Source organism: Stigmatopora argus, chromosome 23, assembly GCF_051989625.1.
Source record: "Stigmatopora argus isolate UIUO_Sarg chromosome 23, RoL_Sarg_1.0, whole genome shotgun sequence".
NCBI lineage: Eukaryota > Metazoa > Chordata > Actinopteri > Syngnathiformes > Syngnathidae > Stigmatopora > Stigmatopora argus.
Genome location: NC_135409.1, coordinates 4,445,001 through 4,467,200, shown reverse-complemented (window position 1 = coordinate 4,467,200; position 22,200 = coordinate 4,445,001). Strand labels below are relative to the sequence as shown.

Here is a 22,200-nt window from a genome sequence, read left to right as displayed (position 1 = left end):
TATACTTACAAACAATTGTTTGCACTGTTGCTCTTGGGACCTGCAGCTGCTTTGAAATGGCTCCAAGTGACTTTCCTGACTTGTTCAAGTCAAGGATTCGCTTTTTCAGATCCATGCTGAGCTCCTTTGACTTTCCCATTGTAGCGTTTGTGGGCATTTGCATCCAATGAGCCCTATTTAAATGGCCTATACTACTATTTTATTTTATTTTTACTGGGAAAACACACTTTGAAAAGCTTGGAGTAGCACCACCAATTTCATTATTTGCAGCTGTGTATGTTGACAATAAAGGCTTTTGATTTTATATATATATATATATATATATATATATATATATATATATATATATATATATATGTATATGTATGTATATGTATATGTGTATGTATATATATGTATGTATATGTATGTGTAAATATGTATGTATGTATATATATGTATATATGTATGTATGTATTTGTATGTATATGTATGTATATATATATATACATACGTATACATACAAATACATATATATATATATATATATATATATATATATATATATATATATATATATATATATATATATAGGTATAGCCTTGAATAAAAGTCTAGCAAAGCAAAAGGAGCACCTGCGTTAAAGCGCCTACCCGATAATGCCCAATTTCCTCCTTTTCTTTCTGTCTGGTTCCCATTTGTCGTGAATTATTTGATCTGTTGCAGACCTGGAAAGTGTCAACCGTCATATTTAAAAGCTTTTTATTTTCTCAAAAAAAGCGCAAAGTGTGAGAACAGCTGTTCCGCATAAGTTGAGGGAAACACGGCGATGCACTTTTCGAATGTATTTGAACTCGAAGGCTGCCGTAGACGGCAATCGAGGTGCAATTTGTTGGAAACGGGAGGGCCGGCAGACTGGAATTTTGGCTGGATAGAGGGGTGGGATCCAGTCTCTCCATGCTTCATTATGCAACCAAATCAATTGGACATATGCTGCAAAGGGGGGACGGTGGCTCAGGCACCAAAAATCATGCTTGCGTAGCGGCGCTAAACAAGACGTGGGCTCCAAATAAGAAGTGACACCTACTTTGATTTCTTGTCAGCTTCCATTTGGGAATACTGAAATGCATTCTCCTTTTTCTCAACAAAATGCTGGCATGCGTCCCACGGTGCGCTAATTCAGTCAAGGTTATTTTTGGCAAGGGTGACATTTTGGAATGCTGGTCTCCTTCAGATTCTCTCTCCTCTCCTGGACCTGGACCAGAACCGCAGCAAGCTGAAGCTGTATATCAGTCACCTGACCTCACTGTGTCAGGACCGAGACCCCGTCATCCTGCGAGACTTTGCCCCGCCGCCCGCCTATCACCGAGCCGACTCCGCCGAATCCTGGCGTGAGCAACTGCGCGCCCTGACGCAAGAACAGGTGAGGAAAGTAGACTGGAAATCCTCCCATTGACGTCGTAATTCGCCCCAAAAATTTTTTTACATTCGTTAGCGACCTGCTGTGAGTCGGATTTATACTTTGAGAAGGTTTCGGCCGGTGATTTCATTCTGGGAACGTAAAAAATACACTTTGGCGATGGACAGTAAAGTTTACAACTCGCCTTCGTGAGCTCATTTGAGCGCGTTAACGTGAACCCAGAAATATTGCTGTAGTGTCAAGTTCTGTCACCAATGCCCACCGTATGTGGGCTTGCCGTCGGCGCCGGCTTTGACTTTAATGAAGAGATTTATTCCGTCGGGTCACCTGGCGACACGCGGCTGGCTGCAGAACAATCCCATGTTCACATCTCGCCTGTTTGAAAAATGTCTCCAAAAGATTGTTGGCAGCAGAACCACAGCGGGGAGAATATATTTGCCGGTAGAAAAGTTGTCATCGAGGAGAGGCGGGGGAGAAAATCACATAAAAGAAGGAGGAGAGGGAAAGAAATCGTTAGCTCACCGTCACGGTTATGCTTTTTTGGAATACATTTTGCCGGGGTTTGTGACGTCTTCGTTCTGAAAAATTCGCTGCGGGTGACGACTCGTGAATTGGCAATTGTGTGTGTTCGGGATTAGCTTCAAAACACTTAGAGTTGCTCTTTCACACTTTCCAGCAAAAGCGAGAATTCCTCGGTGGTCCGCTGGATGAAGGTGCGAAAAAAAACAACGCCCTTCCAATTAAAATTGATTTGTGGGCTCGCGCAAAAAGGCTGTTTGGTTCTTATTATAGCCACTGTTCCAGAATGTGTATTCAGCTGTACATTGGTGCGTTTTCGTCGTATAATTTGGAGGCGTCCATTCCTTTTTTGAGGGTTACGCGGCAAACAAAAAAGAAATGTAAACAGTCTTATCAAAGCTGTGTGTCATATACGTTTTTTATTTTAATTGTTTTTAAAAATACTAGATGTGAAATCAAAGAGGTTCAAAGATGGTGCCTTGGGGTACCCCGCATTTTTCACAAATTTGCGCCATTCGAAAGGCACCTTCTGTTATATTTAAGAGATTGAATGGTAAATTAAAATAGATATTTTTCATGCATAGAGCCTGGGAATTATTATTATTTTAAATGCATTCCACCCGTGTCTGGAAAATACCTAATTTCCACACAATGGCCACAGCCATGCGTCAGCCGGCTTCTTTTTTTATTTTTTTTATTTTTATTTTTTCCCAAATGTGGCGCCTTTTATAATCACAACAACGCATCGAGTCGTTGCGGCCACTTCCCTTTGCCGTTTGCAGCGTTGACGCGCAATTATCGCCAGGCAACGCACCACCATTGGTCCCAAAGTAAATGCATTCCAAAAAGCGGGAGCTGTTTTGCTGCCAATAATAATCCACGTCACGGCTGAACGAGGTCCCTAATGAGCCCGGCCGAGACGCCGACCTCCAATCCTGGCAGGTCGCTGGACTCGCCGCCATTTGTTATTGGAAAGAATTCATCGATGACAAGATGACGACTTATTTTATTGTCATTCGCGAATCCCGGTGCATTGTTGTTTTAGTCAGTCCGCCCAGTCGAAAACGTTAAAATGCTTCAATTTACAATTGGACGAGTCGTGGTAATGACGCAAAATGGCGGACAATTATAGAGCGCGCATGTCATTGTCACACCGGCGTCCAAAGGCAACAAGCGTGCGTGCTTGGTGGCTTAAATGTCAGACGAAAAAAGGGTGTTTCAAAGGATGATGAATGTAACCCACCAAAATAAAAGACTGCACATTTTTTTGCTGCCTTACTGCGTCAGCCTTTAGCAAGATAATATCGCACAGTTCTGCTTATAGAGGTATTAATTTAACAATATGTTTATCAAGGTGACGGCGGTAAAAATCACACGTCTCGGCGCGACGCCGTGCTTGTTTTTTCACCCGGACTGCAGACTGGCAGGCGGCTGCGTGGGTGTTTTGTTTGTGTTCTTTGTGCGGTGACTGTCGCGCGCTCCCATTGGACGTCCGTTCTGTGACGAGCGACGAATGCTGATAGTGCAGGAGGGAACATTCGGAGTTCAGTTTATCTTGAGCCAAAAGAGTTAACTTGCTGGTCGCCATTGACGTTTAGCGCCGTCAATGGTACTGAAAGATGAGCGTCTACTGTCAATTTAAGTCAATTGGACCTCTATCGTTGTCAGTGGCAAGCAATGAGTTAATTTTGTGTCACTAACCTTTTGATTTTAGGGTACTTACAGGTCACTTTTTGTCAAATTCCTGTTCATTGGAAGTGTTCTGTTTATTTTGGGGTATTTACAGGTGATTTGACGTTGGTTTTAAGGTTCCTTGATAACTCATTGAAGACAACCTATGGATGGCGCTATTTTGACCGCAGGGAGCGCGGATAGGAAAAGAAAAAAATGAAGGCATTTGATTCTGTTTAGATTTAGATGTTTTAGATTAGAACTTTATTTCATCCTGTATTTGGGAAATTTGCTTGGTTGCAGTAGCAATACAGACACAGAAGACATTGTAGACCTAGGCAAAAAAAACTGGAGCCACATACAGGAAGTCACACAGTATGAATCAGTTACAAATGACCTTTTCAGGCAGAGCCACCCCCCGGGCCGGATCAGACCCCCCTAGTAGGCCACGTCTAGCCACTGGACAGTATGTTCAACACATCTGCTCCAGATACAAAGACTCCTGAACGTGTTTTTCTCGACCTCTCGCTTTAAATATTCATTGGAATCTTCCTATATTTGCCTAATCTCATTTCCCGATCTCTTGAGCCTCCTTCCACGGACATATGATATTAAACAGCAATTATCACATTAAGTCCAATCGCCCCCAACACCCCCAAACAATTGTTTGTCTCCAGCTTTACAGCCAAAAGCAGCGTGGGCTTTCTTAGCCTTCGTGGAGCAATTCTGAAGACTTTTATTCCCTTTGTAGCCTGTTAACTGGACTACTGTACACACACACACACTAAGTTACATGCTTTTGGGGATTTGGGCAAATTCATAGCTCAAACAGCCTTTCAATTCATACTCTTGTTCTTTTGCTGTTAGGCCTCCATCAAAATTGTCCAGATTTTTTTAGGGTTTCCTTTTTTTTTTTTTCACACATTCAATAATGCCATCCTCTCCCAGTGCAAATGGACGTCTGACGTCGCAATGGCAGTTCATGGCATGCTTACTAAAAATCCAGCTATCATTTTTAGGAATAACACAATCCTATGCGACGATGATCGGACAGTGTCTTTTCCTAGCGTACCTCCATGTTCCACTATGCAGAGATTCAAAGCTGTGATAGGAGTCAAGCCGCACACACGAACACACACGCATATGTGACTTCATTCCCACTCTGATAAGCGGTGTGTCGGTGCGCATATATATTGCACGCGCGCAGATGATAATCCATCACGATAATGGCGCTTTAATGGGCGTTGTAAAAATCATCATCTACAAGCGAACACACTGGCACGTATCTTTGCTCTTTATCTGCGCTCCCCAGCCGCAGCTTCTTTGAAAAATAACGCTCGCTGATGTAGCCCGTATTTGCGGTCACCTTCAAAATAACAGCCACGCAAAGATGGGAGAACGTTCCTTTACGGCTCTTTGCGTAAATTCGGATCGGCCGGCGGGTCAAGGTTGCTCGAGGCGGAAGGAGATAGGCGACACCTTTCCCGTCCCACTATCTGCGGCCTTTCTTATCTTTACGGCTGTGTTTTTCTGGGGGATTGCCGCTAAAGCCATTGAGGGCACTTTAAAAATTGGGAAATGTTAGCTTAAGCGTCCGTGTAGATTGGATGTGATATTTTTTCCATTATTTAGGTCAGGGTTAAAGTCGGGGTCTCCCAACTTGTGGCCTTGACATACGAACGATCCTGTTGTTCCGTCTTATCTTTCGGTGGCAGTGCCGGTTCTCGCCATGGGCAATGTGGGCGACCGCCAAGGGTGCCATCTATTTGTGGGTGCACTCAAATGTTGTATTAGCAATTGGCTATATTATTAGCCTTCATTTTCAGGCTACCTTAAGGGTGTAGACCAAGGGTGTCAGACTCGGGTTGGTTCGCGGGCCGCTTTAACGTCAACTTGATTTCACATGGGCCGGACCATTTTAGATATAATATTTAGATGTTTTTTATTTATATAAATGGATTAAAAGAACTGGATTAAAAGCCCTGAATATTCAGTTTTTTTATAGATCTAAAACAATGTTTATTTTAGCTTTTTTTAAATATATTTTTAGATTTTACAAAAGGATTTTTGGACTAAAAACAGAAAAAAATGATTAAAAAATGACAATTATTGATTTAAAAGAGGGAAAATCAGGAAATTTAATATACATCTATACTCTTCATTTTAATTTGATCCTAAAACAGAAAGTCGGCACTCATGATTTACTTTCCCGGGCCACACAAAAGGATGCGGCGGGCCAGATTTGGCCCCCGGGCCGCCACTTTGACACATGAGGTGTAGACTGTCTGCTCCCCGATGGAATTTGCAGGGGGGGGTCTACACCTTCCCTAACGTCAATGTCACCACATCCGGGCCCACACTAATTAATACGTAGGGACAATTTAGTGTGCATTTAACCTGTTGATTGGATGTGGGAGGACATAGGAGCACCTGGAGAAAACCCACGCAGGCACGAGAAGAACATGCAAACTCCATACAATTAGCTCAGAATCCACCCGGGATTGAACCCGAGATCTCAGAAGTGTGGGGCGGACGTGCTAACCACCCAACAAAACAACACAGCAAACATACAAACAAAAAAACGACCCCGTTAATCGAAGGGGAATACTTTTCGTGTGATTTTCACGAGTCATTACCGACGTCGTTACTCGCAGATGTTCTACACTTGAGCATTAATGGCCCGTCGCGACGGCTGGCTCGCGGATGAGAGGGCGCGAGCGACTTGAGATTTAACCTTTCTAAAAGCTTTGGCAGCGTTCAAGGCGTGTTTGCGCACACGCCGGCTCACGTGAGCGCGCGTTCGCTCGCGTATTGATACAGATGTATCGGTCGTTAAGGCAGTCGACTTGGACGCGGCGGCCCGACTTGCAGCCAAGGCAAACAGAAGCGGCGTTTTCTCCCAGAAACGTTCTGCTCGCCACAGTGGGGTTCCCACTTAGCCGATACGGACTAATGTGCTGCTTGACGTGGTTCTTAATAGCATAGCATTCGACGGACGTTCATTCGACCCGGTACTCGGTCGTTTGGTCGCCGGTCTTTTGGTCGCCCGGAATGTTATTGATAATTACCATTTAAATTGTTGCTCAAATTCCCTAAATACAAACTGCGAATTATTATTTAGTCAGACTTAATGCCTTATTAATTATTAGGCTAAAGAAAAGCTCCAAATTTCCCGTACTTTTATTGTTTTTTTTTGTTTCAGAACTTGTTAAAACCCTGACTGACATAGCTTCTTAAAGGGACAACGCATGTACTACATACAAACTCTTATACACTCACACGTCGGCTCAGTTGGCTTTTATTGATGCGTTTGTCACCGGTCTTTTGGTCGCCTGTCTTTTGGTCGCCTGTCTTTTGGTCACCCGTTGTTTGGCTCCAGGCGACCAAAAGACCGGCGACCAAAAGACCGGCGACCAAAAGACCGGCGACCAATCGACCGCACACGATTCGACCCTCCCAGATTGGGCGTTTAGGCCCGTCAATGGATGCCAGTGAGTTAAACGAGTGCCACGTAAGGGTTAAAAATAATCGGCGTTTCTGCATGAAAGTTTAAAGCCACTGAAACATGAACAGTTAGAGTTATCGTATTTTCCGGACTATAAGTTGCAGTTTTTTTTATAGTTTGGCTTCAGTTTTTATTCGGCAGTTTGGGCTTTAAAGAGTTAAGTGTTGAAAATATGTCACTTTGCAAATCTCAGCCTCGGTTTCGAAAATGAAAAATTGAGAGTTTCATCATGTCCCATGAAATGATTTTCAATTTGTTCTCCAGTTGGAGGCGGAGTTGGCGCTGTGCGAGCGGGAGGGGGCGGAGCTTCAGGAGTACGCCAACCAGGTGCTCCAGCAGATCGCCGACCGCTGCCCTGACATTTTGGAACAGGTCGTCAGCGCCCTGGAGGACAGCAGCTGACGAATTTAGACGAGTACATCCAAGAAACTAAAGGGACTTCATTCAAGTTTTTTTTTTTTTTTGGGGGGGGGGGGGGGGGGGGGGGGCGTGTGACACCGGTCCGCCATTTTATCTTGTCACCAAACGCTGCTATCTTTTTTGTCTTCTTTGGTTTCCCCTGCAGCCTTCCGTCAAAAACGCTCGCAATAATCCCTTTACTATCCACATTTATGTTAACAGCAGGAGAAATTTTGTTTTTCTTTCTGGGCCGGGGGGGGGAGAGAATATAAGAATATTATTGCATTTGCTAATATATTAACGTGTCAAACACTAATGTTTTAATTGCAGTCGTATGAATACGTGCTTTGTTGTCACCAGCAGGTTGGAATTGTTTACTAAAATCGCTCCAGAATTCCTCGGGATTGAGGATGAAAAGCAAACGAAATCGGAATAAACTGCAGATTTATCTTTCCTCGCCTGTGAAACGTGCATTTTTCCCCCTCACACACCTAATTATGTTTTTGGAGAGTACGTTTAAAGGCAAACATCCCCAAAGCGAGCTCCCAACATTCCCACTCCGCCTTTACCGGTTTCTTTTTCACGTCGCCGTCTTATCTCCGCCGCTTTGTTTTCCTCTCCTTCCACCGTAATGACACCATTCCCGGTCTGGTCTCTTCCCTATCTATCCTTGGCGACGGCCTCTTCCTCTTGCACTTAACATTCTTTCCGCCACGGGGTCTACAAAAGCCACGTCTACCTGTCCTTCACATGTTCTGCTTTCCCCATTTGCGTTGTAAAAAAAAAAACGAGACAGAAGAAGCGGCAGCAATGGGCTATAGATGTATAATATGACTTTTTACAAAATTCTGACCCCTGCTCGCTATTTATTGAATCATTTAAGCCAGGGGTCGGGAACCTTTTTGATGGAAAGAGCCATAAACAATTCATATTTTTTAAATGTTAATCCTTGAGAGCCATGCTCCGAATTTAAAAGTCAACATACATGAAAATGTGTGCCTTTTTTAGTCACTTCACCACTTTTAAAGTACAAAAAGTCTCTGAATTATTTTGACAACATTGCTATGTTGTTGCTAATCAATGAGAAAATCCATACATAAGAGTGTAATGGAAAAAAAAATGATTATAAGGCGCTGGGGTAGTGTCAATGCCATAAAACCAACGTAACGCTCCTATTCCTGTGCTTTCTCAACAGCAGTTTCCATAGTTTACCTCACAGGTTAGTGGAGAGCCATATGCACCCATCAAAAGAGCCATATGTGGCTCCCGAGCCATAGGTTCCCTACCCCTGATTTAAACTCTGCGTGAAAGTGCAGGCCTCAGATCACACTGAAAGTGGTGCATTCAGGGGAAAACAGTCGGCCCGGCCAATGAGGCGCTCCAAAGTAAACCGCTTGCGGATCTGCTTTAAATCGCGTGCATTAATGGTTGTTATCACAGTAAATAAATATGCCACATAAATATTTAGCCTTGCATGCTTGCAAATGATGATAAATCTACCCCAGTTTGATTATTGGGGATTGCGTCGGTCAAATATATCGCGTTTTCTTTCAACCCGGTGAGAGATCTATATCGAAATCTCCCGTCTTTAAATGCAACAAGCTGTGAAAGAAGCGCGGATTACGTTAGTTGGCGTTGGGCGCAGGTGATAAGAATCGCTGATGTCGGCCATCCCTTGCACAAAAACGCCGATGTCCTTGAGATCCTTTGTTTGCGCAAGCATTTAGAAGGAGCCTCTGAGAGTGTTGCCGCGCATGTACCATAAATGCTACCTTAACTCATTTTCTGTGGTTAACATGGAATTGTTGAAGAATAAATGGAAAGTCAGGATGGCCGAGCGGTCTAAGGCGCCAGGCTCAAGGTTAGATACCTTTCGTCCAGATTGAATGAGTGTTCTGGTCTCTGAATGGAGGCGTGGGTTCAAATCCCACTCCTGGCATGTTTTTAATAACCACTGTGAAGGAGATTATATATTTCACAAATAGATCAAAATCGGAAACGTAACATGGAAAAAGATGAAAGTTGAATTTTTTAACTGTATTGCTATTAAAGGATTTTTGTTTCAGGTCACAAAATACTCAGTATGGCTGAGCTTATGGAATACTTTGCACTATAGTAGGGCTGGGTGTTCTGATCTCGAAATGGAGGTTTGGGTTCAAATCCCACTCCTGACAAACTAGCAAAATACATACCTGTCAACCTCTGCCGATAACTGCCCTTATAAATGATTATGATTCCCCTTACAACCCCCAAAAAACCCTTACAAACACCGTACGAGTACGGTGTTTGTAAGGGTTTTTTGGGGGTTGTAAGGGGAATCATAATCATTTATAAGGGCAGTTATCGGCAGAGGTTGACAGGTATGAAAATAGTATTGCTGTTCGACACACAATGATCATTAACTAGCCATATCGAGATTTGTGTCAGCATTGCACTGGTCTTAAAAATTGACACATTTTTGGTTCACAGAGCATTATTATTTAGATGTCAGGATGGCTGAGTGGTCTGAGGCAACAGTTTCAAGGTAGGTGTGGGTTCAAATCCTACTCCTCACAAGCATTTATCCAAATAATTTCACTGTTTCACACAAAATGGCTGTTAAGAATGCCCACTTATATCAGCATTGCACCACACAAAAAGGTCTTAAAAATGGACACATTTTTTGGCTTGTTTTGCCGCATAATAGCGATGTATCTTTTTGGGGTCTGTTTCCACAAGATAAGCATATCCGGCGGGCCGAGCGGTCTAAGGCGCCAGACTCAAGGTTTGATTCCTTCATGAACAATGAATGAAGGAGTGTTCTGTTCGCTGAAATGAGGCGAGGGTTCAAATCCCAATTCTGACAAGATTTTAGCCAAACAATGTTGTGGTTTGGCACAAATGGTCGTTAAGTACTCATACCGAGATTTATATCGGCATTGTCACACAATGTTTTTAAACCAGTTTTTAAACTGCTGTTTGGTCTTAAAAATGTAGACATTTTTTGGTCGGTGCCCGAATAAGAGCAACATGTCTTTTCTGGGTTTGTTTATAGAGTCTTGATACCTCAGGATGGCCGAGCGGTCTGAGGCGTCAGGCTCAAGGTTAAATACATTTCATCCGAATAAGATGAGTGTTCTGGTCTATGAAAGGAGGTGTGGTTTCAGATCCCTCTCCTGACCAGATATTTAAGAAATAATATTGCTCATTGACACAAAATGGCCAGTGGGTGGGACAGTTCATCATCATTCCTATGACACACAATGTACGCAAACTTAACATTTTCATCATACTGATGGCTGCTCCAGTATGGCAGGATGGCTGTGTGGTCTAAGGCGCAGCATTTTTAAGAAATAATATCGCTCAATGACACAAAATGGGCGGTAGGCGGACTGTACATCATGATTCGTATGGCACAAAATGGATGCAAACTTAATATTTTCAATTCATAAATTAGGTTAAAATCTGAATTAGGGTGTGCATGTGATATTGATGGCTGCTGTAGTTTTCTATGTCAGGATGGCCGAGCGGTCTAAGGCGCCAGACTCAAGGTTCAATCCCTTCCTCCCTAACTGAATGAGTATTCTGGTCTCCGAATGGAGGCGTGGGTTCAAATCCCACTCCTGACAGGATTTTTAAGAAATAATATAGTTCAATGACACAAAATAGCCGGTAGGCAGACAGTTCATCATGATTCTTATGACACAAAATGGGCGTGAATTTAATATTTTCACTTCATAAATTAGGTAAAAATCTGAATTAGGGTCTGAATGTGATACTGATGGCTGCTGTAGTTTCCTATGTCAGGATGGCCGAGCGGTCTAAGGCGCCAGACTCAAGGTTCGATCCCTTCCTCCTTAACTGAATGAGTATTCTGGTCTCCAGATGGAGGCGTGGGTTCAAATCCCACTCCTGACAGGATTTTTAAGAAATAATTTCGTTCAATGACACACAATGGCCGGTAGGCAGACAGTTCATCATGATTCTTATGACACAAAATGGACGCGAATTTAATACTTTCACATCATAAATTAGGTTAAAATCTGAATTAGGGTCTGATTGTGATACTGATGGCTGCTGTAGTTTTCTATGTCAGGATGGCCGAGCGGTCTAAGGCGCCAGACTCAAGGTTCGATCCCTTCCTCCTTAACTGAATGAGTATTCTGGTCTCCGAATGGAGGCGTGGGTTCAAATCCCACTCCTGACAGTCTTTTTAAGAAATAATATCGTTCAATGACACAAAATGGCCGGTGGACAGACAGTTCATCATAATTCTTATGACACAATATGGACGCGAATTTAATACTTTCACATCATAAATTAGGTTAAGATCTGAATTAGGGTCTGATTGTGATACTGATGGCTGCTGTAGTTTTCTATGTCAGGATGGCCGAGCGGTCTAAGGCGCCAGACTCAAGGTTCGATCCCTTCCTCCTTAACTGAATGAGTATTCTGGTCTCCGAATGGAGGCGTGGGTTCAAATCCCACTCCTGACAGTCTTTTTAAGAAATAATATCGTTCAATGACACAAAATGGCTGGTGGACAGACAGTTCATCATAATTCTTATGACACAATATGGACGCGAATTTAATACTTTCACATCATAAATTAGGTTAAAATCTGAATTAGGGTCTGAATGTGATACTGATGGCTGCTGTAGTTTGCTATGTCAGGATGGCCGAGCGGTCTAAGGCGCCAGACTCAAGGTTTGATCCCTTCCTCCCTAACTGAATGAGTATTCTGGTCTCCGAATGGAGGCGTGGGTTCAAATCCCACTCTTGACAGGAATTTTAAGAAATAATATAGTTCAATTACACAAAATGGCCGGTGGACAGACAGTTCATCATAATTCTTATGACACAATATGGACGCGAATTTAACACTTTCACATAATAAATTAGGTTAAAATCTGAATTAGGGTCTGAATGTGATACTGATGGCTGCTGTAGTTTGCTATGTCAGGATGGCCGAGCGGTCTAAGGCGCCAGACTCAAGATTCGAAATCTTCCACTATAGTCGAGCTGGGTGTTCTGGTCTCCAAATGGAGGCGTGGGTTCAAATCCCACTCCTGACACTTTTTCTTTCCATCCTGGTCTATTTTGATGGACACACCTTCCTCCCTTAGAAACTCCCACTCTGCTCACTTCCTCCTCATTTTGACAAAGTACATGGACTCGTCGATTCGTCCGTCCGAACCGCAACTTTTGAGAGCACGACAAGACTCATAGATCGGTTCTTAAAAGCAACTTTCCGCTTTTATCATTCGTTTATTTATTTTGTGTGTGTTGTTTGATGACTTTACTTCTTCTATATTGGTCGATTAGTCATATTCGTGACACCTGTTGTTCGGAGCGCACCGGTTCTGTCTCGCCTTTTCTTTCCATTGGACTTTTAAAGACTTTTTTTCCGAACACAAAGTCGTTTTTCAACGCTTTTACTGGTCATCGGTGGACTTTTGTGGAAAAAGTGGACTTTAAGGTGACATCTGTCAAAATACAAGAGTGACAAAAAGTGTGCTTCTCTCCCGCACTTTCAACACTTTTTTTCAAACAAACTTTTTGACGCGCAAGCAACAAAAGGACTGCATTAAGGTAAGAAAAAACACTTTTTAAAATACCATTTCATAATTTCGGCAATTATTGTGTGCTTTCAACCTAATTTATGAGCATGTCACGTTTCAATGTAAATTCCTCTTTGCTATACTTAGTCTATATGAGGGGAATGTGTCTATACATATGTCAAGTGTGTGACAGTAGTGAAGTGCAATATGTGTGTTTTCAAGCTGCCCTCTCACTATGTGGTGTAGTCCATCTTCTATTTTGGGGTCCAAATGTTTCTCTCAGTGTGGAAAAATGTCTTTTCATGCACAATTTATAGTTTGGGATGTGCAATCAAAACTTGAAACATACATTCCAGTTGCGTTGTGCCCTTTGACCCCCACAGTACGCCAGTATGTCTTGACACTGCAGCCGTCAAAATGGACTAGACGTCAAATATTGTTACTTGGGTTATCATGTGGGTGCCAGCCGGGGTGGGGCCGGGCACAGTTTGGCACAGGTTCTGACAAGTGCGTGTGGATTTTACGCGAGCAGTACTATGCACATAATTGCAGACATTGTCTCTGTGTTTATAAAAAGGCTCGTTTTGTCATTGCCGCAAGCCACACGACCGATTTAACCTCCCTTGACCTTCAAAGTCAAGTGGAGCTTAGAATCACATCTTTTGCTGTGGAAAAGAGCATTTGTGTGCATGTGTGTGTGTGTATGACCAGATTTTTTTCATTTTGGTTTCACTGCAAGCCACTTTATCAGGAACACAAACAAAAAAAGTTGACCGTTTGAGAGCATTTCTGCACTAGAAGATAAAAAAGTGAGCAACGTGGATTTAAATCAGATGTGAGAAGAAACGCTGCCGTCCACTGGTGACGTTTTGCTACGACAAGCACATTAAAAAAAAACTCCCACATGGAGGAAGGAACCCCCGAAAATGCAAGTGATTTATGAATATATTTGAGACACTCATTTTTGTTGAAGAATGTTACCCATTATTGCATGAAGATGAAATGCTTGAAAATGTGTTTTTTTAGTCTTGCAAACACAATCCAGGATGGATGTCTTAACTTTAGTAGACTGCTGTGGAAAGTTTTTGTTGTTGCAGTCAACTGGGTAGCTGACAGATGGCGCTGCTTTACTTAAACTGGACTAGTGCATGTTGCCTTTGAACCATTGCTTTCAACCATTTTGCTGCCATTGACAGAGATGCAAGTCCAATCCATTTTGACTTGAAGAACTGGCAGTGAGTGTTTACTGCCAGCCTCATCCAGTTCTAATGGCATTGATTGAGTTAACTTTTTTGATTGAATATTGAATTTGCTTCTTGGCTACGGTTTGAAACTCAAATATCAAATCAGAATCCCCAAATTTAAATAGAAGTACATGTAGTTACTCCGTTTTTGTGTGACCTAAATACATGACATACAATAAAAACGTTATTCTTAAGTGACAAAACGTTTTGTTGTTCATGATCATTTACTACATTTAAAATACTCCGATATTGGAGAATTCGATTAGAAAGAAAAATCGAAGCTTCTGTCATGCTTGTCATTTTCTCCGGTTAATTTTTGATGGAAAATCCGAATATAAATGACCATTAAATTGTGGATTCACATAAAAATGACAGTTAAACACAATTATTTCAACTAGGAGGCAATTATCAATTAAAAGGCTTTTTTATTATGTTATTCAGCTGCTCCCACCAAAACACCAATATGTCCAATTTTTGCACGGCTGTCAAAGTCCTCACAGATTTAGCCCAACTAATTTTTCATCCGGAGCAGCTTCGATTGCGAAAGAAGCAACATTTTCTCGCAAAATTAAAACCCTGCTTTTGTTGAAACGCTTGACAATGGTGACTCAACAGAAATGTGCTCCATTCTCCAGACACATGAACCCCCATCGTTTTTTTTCTCCTCCCTCTATGGGCACCATGCCCAGAAAGAGGCAGCCTAAGCTGGCTGCTGAGTCCCCGGCAGCAGCGTTCCTTTGCCACACCGTCAGAAACGCCGGCCGAGCAGAAGAAGGAGGAAGCCAAAGAGGCGAGGGAGGGGCTTAAAAGAGGCGAGGGGACCAGGAGATAAGTGCGCCGATGACAGGCGAGAGGATGAAGAGATAAGAGGATGCGTGCCAGATACGTGCAACAGAGGAAGAGGGCTGGCTGAAAGAGTCGAGGATGGCTATGTGTGTGTGTATGGGAGAGGCGAGACAAAAGGAGATTAGAAAAATAGATAGATCAATAGATGGAGTGATAGAGCCAACAAAGAGCAAAGATACAAAGGAGAAGGAGGGAAAGAAAAAGAGGAGAAGAAAGCGAGAGCTGGGCAGACTGCCAACTCTTCCCAGAGCGAGAGAGCGAGAGAGGTCAGAGCAATGGACGCGTCTCAGGAGAATGTGTGTGTCTGTGTGTGTGTGTATGTGTGGGATGAAGGGAGGATGAGAGAAGAATGCAGAGGAGGAGAGTAGCCGAGCGAGAAGGGAGGGAGGGCGACTCCTAAGAAAGCCCGAGATGCGCGACCTTGGGAAAATGTATGCCTCCCTGACACCGATATGACGCTGTACCCCGTAAAGTGGCCCGTCATCCTGTCATTCTGTCATTTTTAGTATTATGTTATTTCTTAATATTATAGATTTGCTTTCATTTAGCAAAAAAAACCTGTAAATCCTCCTCATCCAATCCGGCAAACCATTTGGACTCCCGGTCAAAATAGATTGGACGAGGATTGTCGTCAATGGCAGGCCAATGAGTTGATTTGTCATCCCGCTCACGCTAAACGAGATAGGAGACGTGACACCGTGTCCGAAAATGACAATCATCCATCACTCTTGTTTACTGTACGCACACCCGCCATACTTCAAGTAAATGGCGCAGAACAATAACCGTCATTTTCGCCGGCGAATCACTGACTCTGCATGTTAGCACTCCATTAAATGACCATCATCCCCATCATCATAATGGCGGATAATCAGATACTGCACTCGCCACTGAGCCTTACGCTGAATATCATCTTGCTTTTTGGACACTTCATTTTAGACACAAAAAGGGTTTTTTTTTCTTTAGATTATTGTTCAAAAATTGGTCTGAATTGAGAAAACGCCGCTTAAAGTTTGGCTTCAGGCTGCCCACCTTAAAGGGCCCCTCTAAAATCGCAGAAAGCTCCGTTCAAATCTGGGAGACATCAGGGCTCTTTCATAGATCATGTTAAGTTGTTGTTTTTTTTAGAACAAAAAGGTTTCGTACTCTCAAAAATATCAAAATACCACATTTAAGCATTTTGGGACACAATCTGGAAAGGTGCTGCGCGGTAAAAATCAAGTTGTTCCCAAGTAAGACAAAAATAAAAACAGAGGATTTAGGATGATAAAGACATAAAGTGACAGATGTGAAATATTCGATTTTAGGATCATTTGTATTATACTGCATTCATTTAAGCTCTGTTTGGACTGGTTGTGTTTTAGTGTGTTTACGTGTTGATTTGCCGGTTGCCATCCTTCACTCAAGGTGTGTGTGTGTGCGTCTGCCACAAGCCCCACCAGCGAAATGCAGCCAGCATGACGGAGAATGACAGGTTGATTTATGGCGAGGCTATAAGTAGAATGACTACTGCTCCAATGTGTGTGTGTGTGTGTGTGTGTGTAGGAGAGTAGACACGGTGAGAAATGGAGTAGGATGACGATAGAGTGAAGGATGCAGGATGAAATTTGGAGATTTGTTCGTATTCCCAAGCCAAAGTTGACACGTTCGCTTTAAAATGCTTTATTTTTTTGTTGTTCTTGGCTTTTTTTTTTTTACATCGCCACGGAGAAAAGCGTGAATTCCAACTCAATGTTGACGTGTCATGTTTGCGTGTGAGGTTCTGAGCTCCACACACCCGCTTCCATGACAACCTGCTGATGGAGATGCCGGTGTGTGTGTCAGTGTTGTGGAAATCTTTTTTTTTTTGGCGGTGCGACTACTACACAGCGCAAATATTTTCAGGTGACGCCAGAGCAATGGGATGGAGGGAATGTGATGGAGGACGAGAGAAAGCGAGGGAGTGTAGTCTTTGATCCTGCCCCCGGTGGGAGTTAGTCTTGGCACGCCGCCATGATGCCCCCCCCCGCCCCATACGCACACACAAGCAGGTCCAGCTCCAGGGCTTTGTTGATTATTTCTGCTGGGACGATCAAAGACCACCAGAGAACACCCGCCACCCTCCCCGCCTTGCCATTCTTCACCTGTCCCCCGTCTCTCCATCCCCATCCAAGTGCTGCCTCGAGATACGCCTGACCCGACTTATGAGTTGCGTGGGTTTGATTTGAAAAGAAATTTGAGTCGCAATTATAATTTTGACCTTGTACTGAAATACCACACAAATAATTCCCACTAATCCTAACACTATCCCCATTTTACTAACTATCACAGCACATACACCACGCACATCCCATCTGGCAATGAATGAGTGAACGATCCACCTTCATGTTTTCTAATTGACTTTGATATTAGATGGAGATGAGTAAAGAACATCCAGTTTGAATCATGTTAAAAAATCTTTATTTAGAATTGGACTACTTGGAGAAAGATGAAACCAACATGGAGTACAATCCAGTTCCGCTAGGGGGTCCGATCCGCGTTGTTCTGCCTGACGGACAGTTTGTAGCTCATTCATACGTAACGTTCAGAAACAAATTCTTTCATTTTTTTCCGACAAAACCAGACGTGTCCGAGTTGTGTGATCACGCGCACTTTGCTCCATTTCCTATTCATTCATTGGCCCCCTGCCGTCAAAACAGCCGATAAGTTAAAAATGAACCTTAAAATGCCCCCAAACCAACAGGAAGTCACCTGGAAATGCCTAAAATCAAAAGGGAGTGAGGCAAAATGAACTTGCTATTGACACTTCACTTCAACTGACTGTGGATGCTCATCTGTCCGTGCCATTGACGTTTAGCGCCGTCAATAGCGTGAACATTTTGGGCCAAAAGTAAACTGGCCCGGCCCACATGAGATCTATTTGGCACGAATGTGGCCCGAACTCACTTTGACAGCCCTGTTTTAGGCCTTCCTCCTGGCAGGTGGGAATCCTCCCACCGGACCACCGACGCTTGCCACGTGAAACTCGATAGGCTAAAACGCTCGTTTTTTGGAGAAACGGAGAAGTCCTTCTCTGTTTGGACTCCATTTTCCCCGCTCGTGCATGTGCGCGTCCGCGGCGAGTAATCCCAGCAGTGTGTGCCTGACTGCTTATGAATTCTCTCTCTGTCTCTCTTTGAGCCCGACAGCCTGAAGGTCTAACCTCCAGTTGAACTCCTACATTGGCATTTGTGTTTGCATGCATGTACCCCGTCGCTACCTCCCACGTGGCGAGGACATACTGTATGTTTGTTTACATTTTCTGAGGCGGATGGATGATGCTTGAAAACTAGATTTTATGCGAAGATGTCCCGATGGCCTGATATTTTAGCTTGCCAGTCGAGTCCAAGTGATCAGATTTTGGATTTTTCGAATCTGCCCATACCGAGTCCCAATCCCATACCCCGGAAATTGATTACGGAGGAAAAAAATCCGATCACATGATCAAATCTGCGACATCTCTAATTTTATGTTTACCTGGGTGATCTTCATGTGATATTTATATTAGTTTCATGATCCTCAACATTGAAGGTGGCATCAAAGCACAAAAAAAGGAGAATTTGAGGACTCAAATAGTTTCACGGCTCCCCTTTATGTTTGTCTTTTTTCCCTTTAAGGCTCCGATGCCTAAGGCCACATTTAAGGGTCATTAAAGGAGCTCTTTGTGTATGTGTGTGTGTGTGTGTGTGTGTGTGTGTGTGCGCACTCCAGGGCAATGGCCCTTCCTCCCATGTCCAGAAAGGAAATACCAAATTACTGAGGCCCCCGCCATCTCTCGCCTTCTCCCTCCCTCCCTCTTTTTTTCCTCTCTCGCTCATTCTCCCTCTTTCCCCCGTGGGAGACGTTTCTATTTTTTGACCGCCTATTACTTGTCCGTGTGATCTGGCATCCTATTTTTATTGCAAAATATATGTTCCAGACTGGTATTCGGCAAAAAGCATAGTGGATGGCATTCGCTGTACGCTGTACAGGTGCTCTGTGTGTGCTGGAAGTGTTCCAGGCCGCCCGCCACGCCAGCCAGGCTGAGCGGCAGTCACCCCGCTGGGGTTGGAGGTTTTTCAAGCCGGCCCCCTGCCACCGCTGGCATGCTGGGAAGGAGTAGCCGGGAGGTCAGGCCCACGGGGGGGTGGTGCAGGAAGCAGTCGTGACCTCCAAACGGTGGACACCAGAGATGGAGGAGGCGAGGCGAAAATGTGAGAGGAATGATGGGAATTTTTGGCTAGACGCACAACCAATGAAGAGATCCAAGTAGAGCTCGTCGATGGCGATCGGCGTCCAATCCATTTGAACTGCGAGGTCAGCCTCTCGCTGTTCAGATGTATGGCACCCCAGGCATGAAACAAACACGAACTACTACTTTGTGCGAACGAGTCGATAGTAGTTTGTGCGCTCCATTTGCTTCCGGTGCACGAAATAAGCACAGCGGCGTCACCGAGTACATCGTTCTGTCAAATCGACTTCGTGCACGTGAAAAGCTCGTGCGCACAAAGTATTAACTCGCTCACATGAAGTAGTACTTCCTAGTAGTAGTTGTGTGCATGGGCTGCTACTTCGCTCTACTACTACTTCGTGTGTACCAACTATTGAATTGAATCCCTTTGCGACGGTACTGTCTAACTTATAACTATGCCTTTTCTTGCTACTGTCACAATGAAATTTGCCGAATACCGGATGAATAAAGTTATCCAATCTAATTTACATGCACTGGCATTTTGGAGAAAAAAAAAACTGCTGCTACTACTACTACCTTTTATGCTTGCTAGTTATTTGCAGTGCGCTGTAAGTGGAACTTTAACAAAAACCCATACGGTGTCAGTTCTACTACGAATGCTCGCAGATAGTATAAAATCGCTCACATGAAGTAGTATTTTGTTGTAGTAGTAGTTGTGGAAGCTGCTACTTCGCACGATGAGCTACTACTTCATGCATAAAAACGACAAGTCCGTGCGAACCAACTACGTCTCTGTGCGATCGATGTTTTGTGGTTGCTAGTTACGGTATCAGTTCTTCTACTTGCGCTCGCAGGTCCTATAAACTCGCTCACAAGAAGTAGTCATTTGTAGTACAGTAATCCCTCGAATGTCCCGGCTTCAACTTTCGCGGTTTCACTACATCTGATTTTTTCTGGGGGATTTTTTTTATTTTTTTTATTACATTTTTTTTGTAAGTTTATCAAAATTTGAAAATCCACCCTGAAACTCGCAAGGGGAAGCCACTCCCCTGTCCTCTGATTGATACTAGGACTCAGCACTCAAGTAAAAAAAATATTATTTTTATGAATAGGGTTCATGCACATAAACTAATAGTTCATGCGTACCAACTACTACTCGGTGCGATCGTTGTTTTGAGGTTGCTAGTTACGGTGTCAGTTCTAGTTGCGCTAGCAGAGAGTATAAACTAGTTAACATGAAATACAGCTTCGTTCACTTAAAGTAGTAGTAGTAAAAAAAATGCTATTGCGTAGCTTCAAATGGTTTGCGCGCTTGAGCGAATTTTTTTGCATTCATGTCATGTCTGTAGCAAATGGGTTGCCAACGATGGAAAAAAAAGGGCCTGTGAGAATGAAATCATCTGTGTTTTGATGGGGATTTTCTGGTGCGTGCTTGCATGTGGAGGGAGTTGTGTGGGAGGGGGTGTTAAAATGGAGGATTATCAAGGGAGGAGAGGGGTGTTTCTAATGAGGAGGGGGGGGGGACAAGTGTCAAGTGTGGCATTTACACATGTATAAGGGGTGAGGGAGTAGGTCACGCAGATTCACGCTATACGTATGGAGTGACAGGACAGCGTTAGGGCACAAAATCAATGAGGTCGTCGGTCCGTGTTCCGCTTGCGTCTTGTTCCTCCCTCCCTCGAGTCACATGACTCCAAACCACAGGCGAAGCAGGCCAGCTTCCTCCTTTCTGCAAATAACACCATCTTGTGTCGCTTTTGCTTGTTTGGTCGTTAGCGGATAAAATATTTATGACGGCGCTCCTTCAGTGAGTCGATGGAACCATGCACCGAGGACGCCAAACATAAAATACCCGCAAGTACCAAGGGAGACGAATGACTTGTACTGTGGTGCGTGCGTTCGTCTCTCTAGGTTTGTGTGGACCAAATCACAAATGACTATTATTTAGTATTTTCTGGCTTGCGTCACTTTTTTTGAACGTCGCCTCCTCCCTTTACTGTACGCTAGGGCTGCCACAAATGAATGAACTTTGATAGTTTCATTGGTCACTGATTATTTTTACAAATTGGTCGTCTCATTGGGTGTTTCATCGAGAACTGCACAAGTGTGAGAAAAAAATCTTTCTAAATAAGTATTAAAAAAAGAGTGCACTATATAGTTTTTTAAAATATGAAGATACATTGAATAATTTAGAGAAAATGAATAGTGAGTTTTATGTTGTTGCAAATTTTAAATGTATTTAAAATTAAAAATCAAGAATACCCATCTATTTCCATAATGTGTGTTCTGGTACAATCCCAGAGTTCAAGTCTCTGCCAGGTTTTCCAAGTTCCATTGTCAAAGTTTTAAATATTTAAGATATTTACAATGTCCTCGATTCCAAAACGTCCAACGGAAACTGTAGCTGGATCAATGCAAAATGGAGGTGCACAAGTGTGAGAAAAAAATCTTTCTAAATAAGCATTAAAAAAAGAGTGCACTATAGAGTTTTTTAAAAATATGATAGATAAATTGAATAATTTAGAGAAAATGAATAGTGAGTTTTATGTTGTTGTAAATTTTAAATGTATTAATAATAAATAAATAAAATTAAAAAAAACACCAATAAGCTCAAAAAATGAATATTTTTGTCTCTAAACAACTAATCGACTATCAAAACAGTTAATTTCTTAATTTATTAGTTGTCAATTAGTCAACTCGTGGTTTGCGCAATGCCTGGTAACACCAAAACTGCAATGACGCGCACACCAACACAAACACACACACACATACATCCACCCACCCACCCAGTGTACCTCACACTCCCTCTTCTTCCCACCCACACAAAAGAAGGACAGATACAAGCCACAAAAGACTCACACATACACTCACTTCCACACACATCGCACACA

The 22,200-nt window shown here is 43.1% G+C and overlaps 2 protein-coding genes and 7 non-coding genes across 18 annotated transcripts in view; all 9 read left to right on the top strand.

Moving 5' to 3' along the window:
* The window catches only part of LOC144068848 (ELKS/Rab6-interacting/CAST family member 1-like), a 67,942-nt gene extending 60,393 nt beyond the window's left edge, over positions 1-7,549 (top strand). For 7 of the 10 annotated variants that reach the window (XM_077593730.1, XM_077593732.1, XM_077593733.1 and 4 more), the window contains 2 exons: positions 1,214-1,402; positions 7,359-7,549. In XM_077593730.1, coding sequence (XP_077449856.1) covers positions 1,214-1,402; positions 7,359-7,496 — 327 coding nt within the window. In that variant the 3' untranslated portion in view covers positions 7,497-7,549. Of the gene's footprint in view, positions 1-1,213; positions 1,403-7,358 lie in introns of those variants that run through there. The other 3 variants (XR_013298317.1, XR_013298318.1, XR_013298319.1) reach the window with 1 other exon arrangement.
* Positions 7,550-9,316: 1,767 nt separating this feature from the next.
* trnal-caa (transfer RNA leucine (anticodon CAA)) lies at positions 9,317-9,432 on the top strand. The gene is made up of 2 exons: positions 9,317-9,354; positions 9,387-9,432. It is a non-coding gene; the product is annotated as a tRNA-Leu (tRNA).
* Positions 9,433-10,985: 1,553 nt separating this feature from the next.
* Positions 10,986-11,101, top strand: trnal-caa (transfer RNA leucine (anticodon CAA)). The gene is made up of 2 exons: positions 10,986-11,023; positions 11,056-11,101. It is a non-coding gene; the product is annotated as a tRNA-Leu (tRNA).
* Positions 11,102-11,274: 173 nt separating this feature from the next.
* Positions 11,275-11,390, top strand: trnal-caa (transfer RNA leucine (anticodon CAA)). Its single transcript has 2 exons — positions 11,275-11,312; positions 11,345-11,390. It is a non-coding gene; the product is annotated as a tRNA-Leu (tRNA).
* A 173-nt stretch (positions 11,391-11,563) lies between these two features.
* On the top strand, positions 11,564-11,679 carry trnal-caa (transfer RNA leucine (anticodon CAA)). The gene is made up of 2 exons: positions 11,564-11,601; positions 11,634-11,679. It is a non-coding gene; the product is annotated as a tRNA-Leu (tRNA).
* A 173-nt stretch (positions 11,680-11,852) lies between these two features.
* Positions 11,853-11,968, top strand: trnal-caa (transfer RNA leucine (anticodon CAA)). Its single transcript has 2 exons — positions 11,853-11,890; positions 11,923-11,968. It is a non-coding gene; the product is annotated as a tRNA-Leu (tRNA).
* Positions 11,969-12,141: 173 nt separating this feature from the next.
* trnal-caa (transfer RNA leucine (anticodon CAA)) lies at positions 12,142-12,257 on the top strand. Its single transcript has 2 exons — positions 12,142-12,179; positions 12,212-12,257. It is a non-coding gene; the product is annotated as a tRNA-Leu (tRNA).
* Positions 12,258-12,430: 173 nt separating this feature from the next.
* On the top strand, positions 12,431-12,547 carry trnal-caa (transfer RNA leucine (anticodon CAA)). The gene is made up of 2 exons: positions 12,431-12,468; positions 12,502-12,547. It is a non-coding gene; the product is annotated as a tRNA-Leu (tRNA).
* Positions 12,548-12,635: 88 nt separating this feature from the next.
* Positions 12,636-22,200, top strand: part of wnt5b (wingless-type MMTV integration site family, member 5b) — a 39,173-nt gene continuing 29,608 nt past the window's right edge. The window contains exon 1 of the mRNA XM_077594047.1: positions 12,636-13,064. The gene's annotated coding sequence lies outside the window, so the exon portion shown is untranslated. The remainder of the gene's footprint in view (positions 13,065-22,200) is intronic.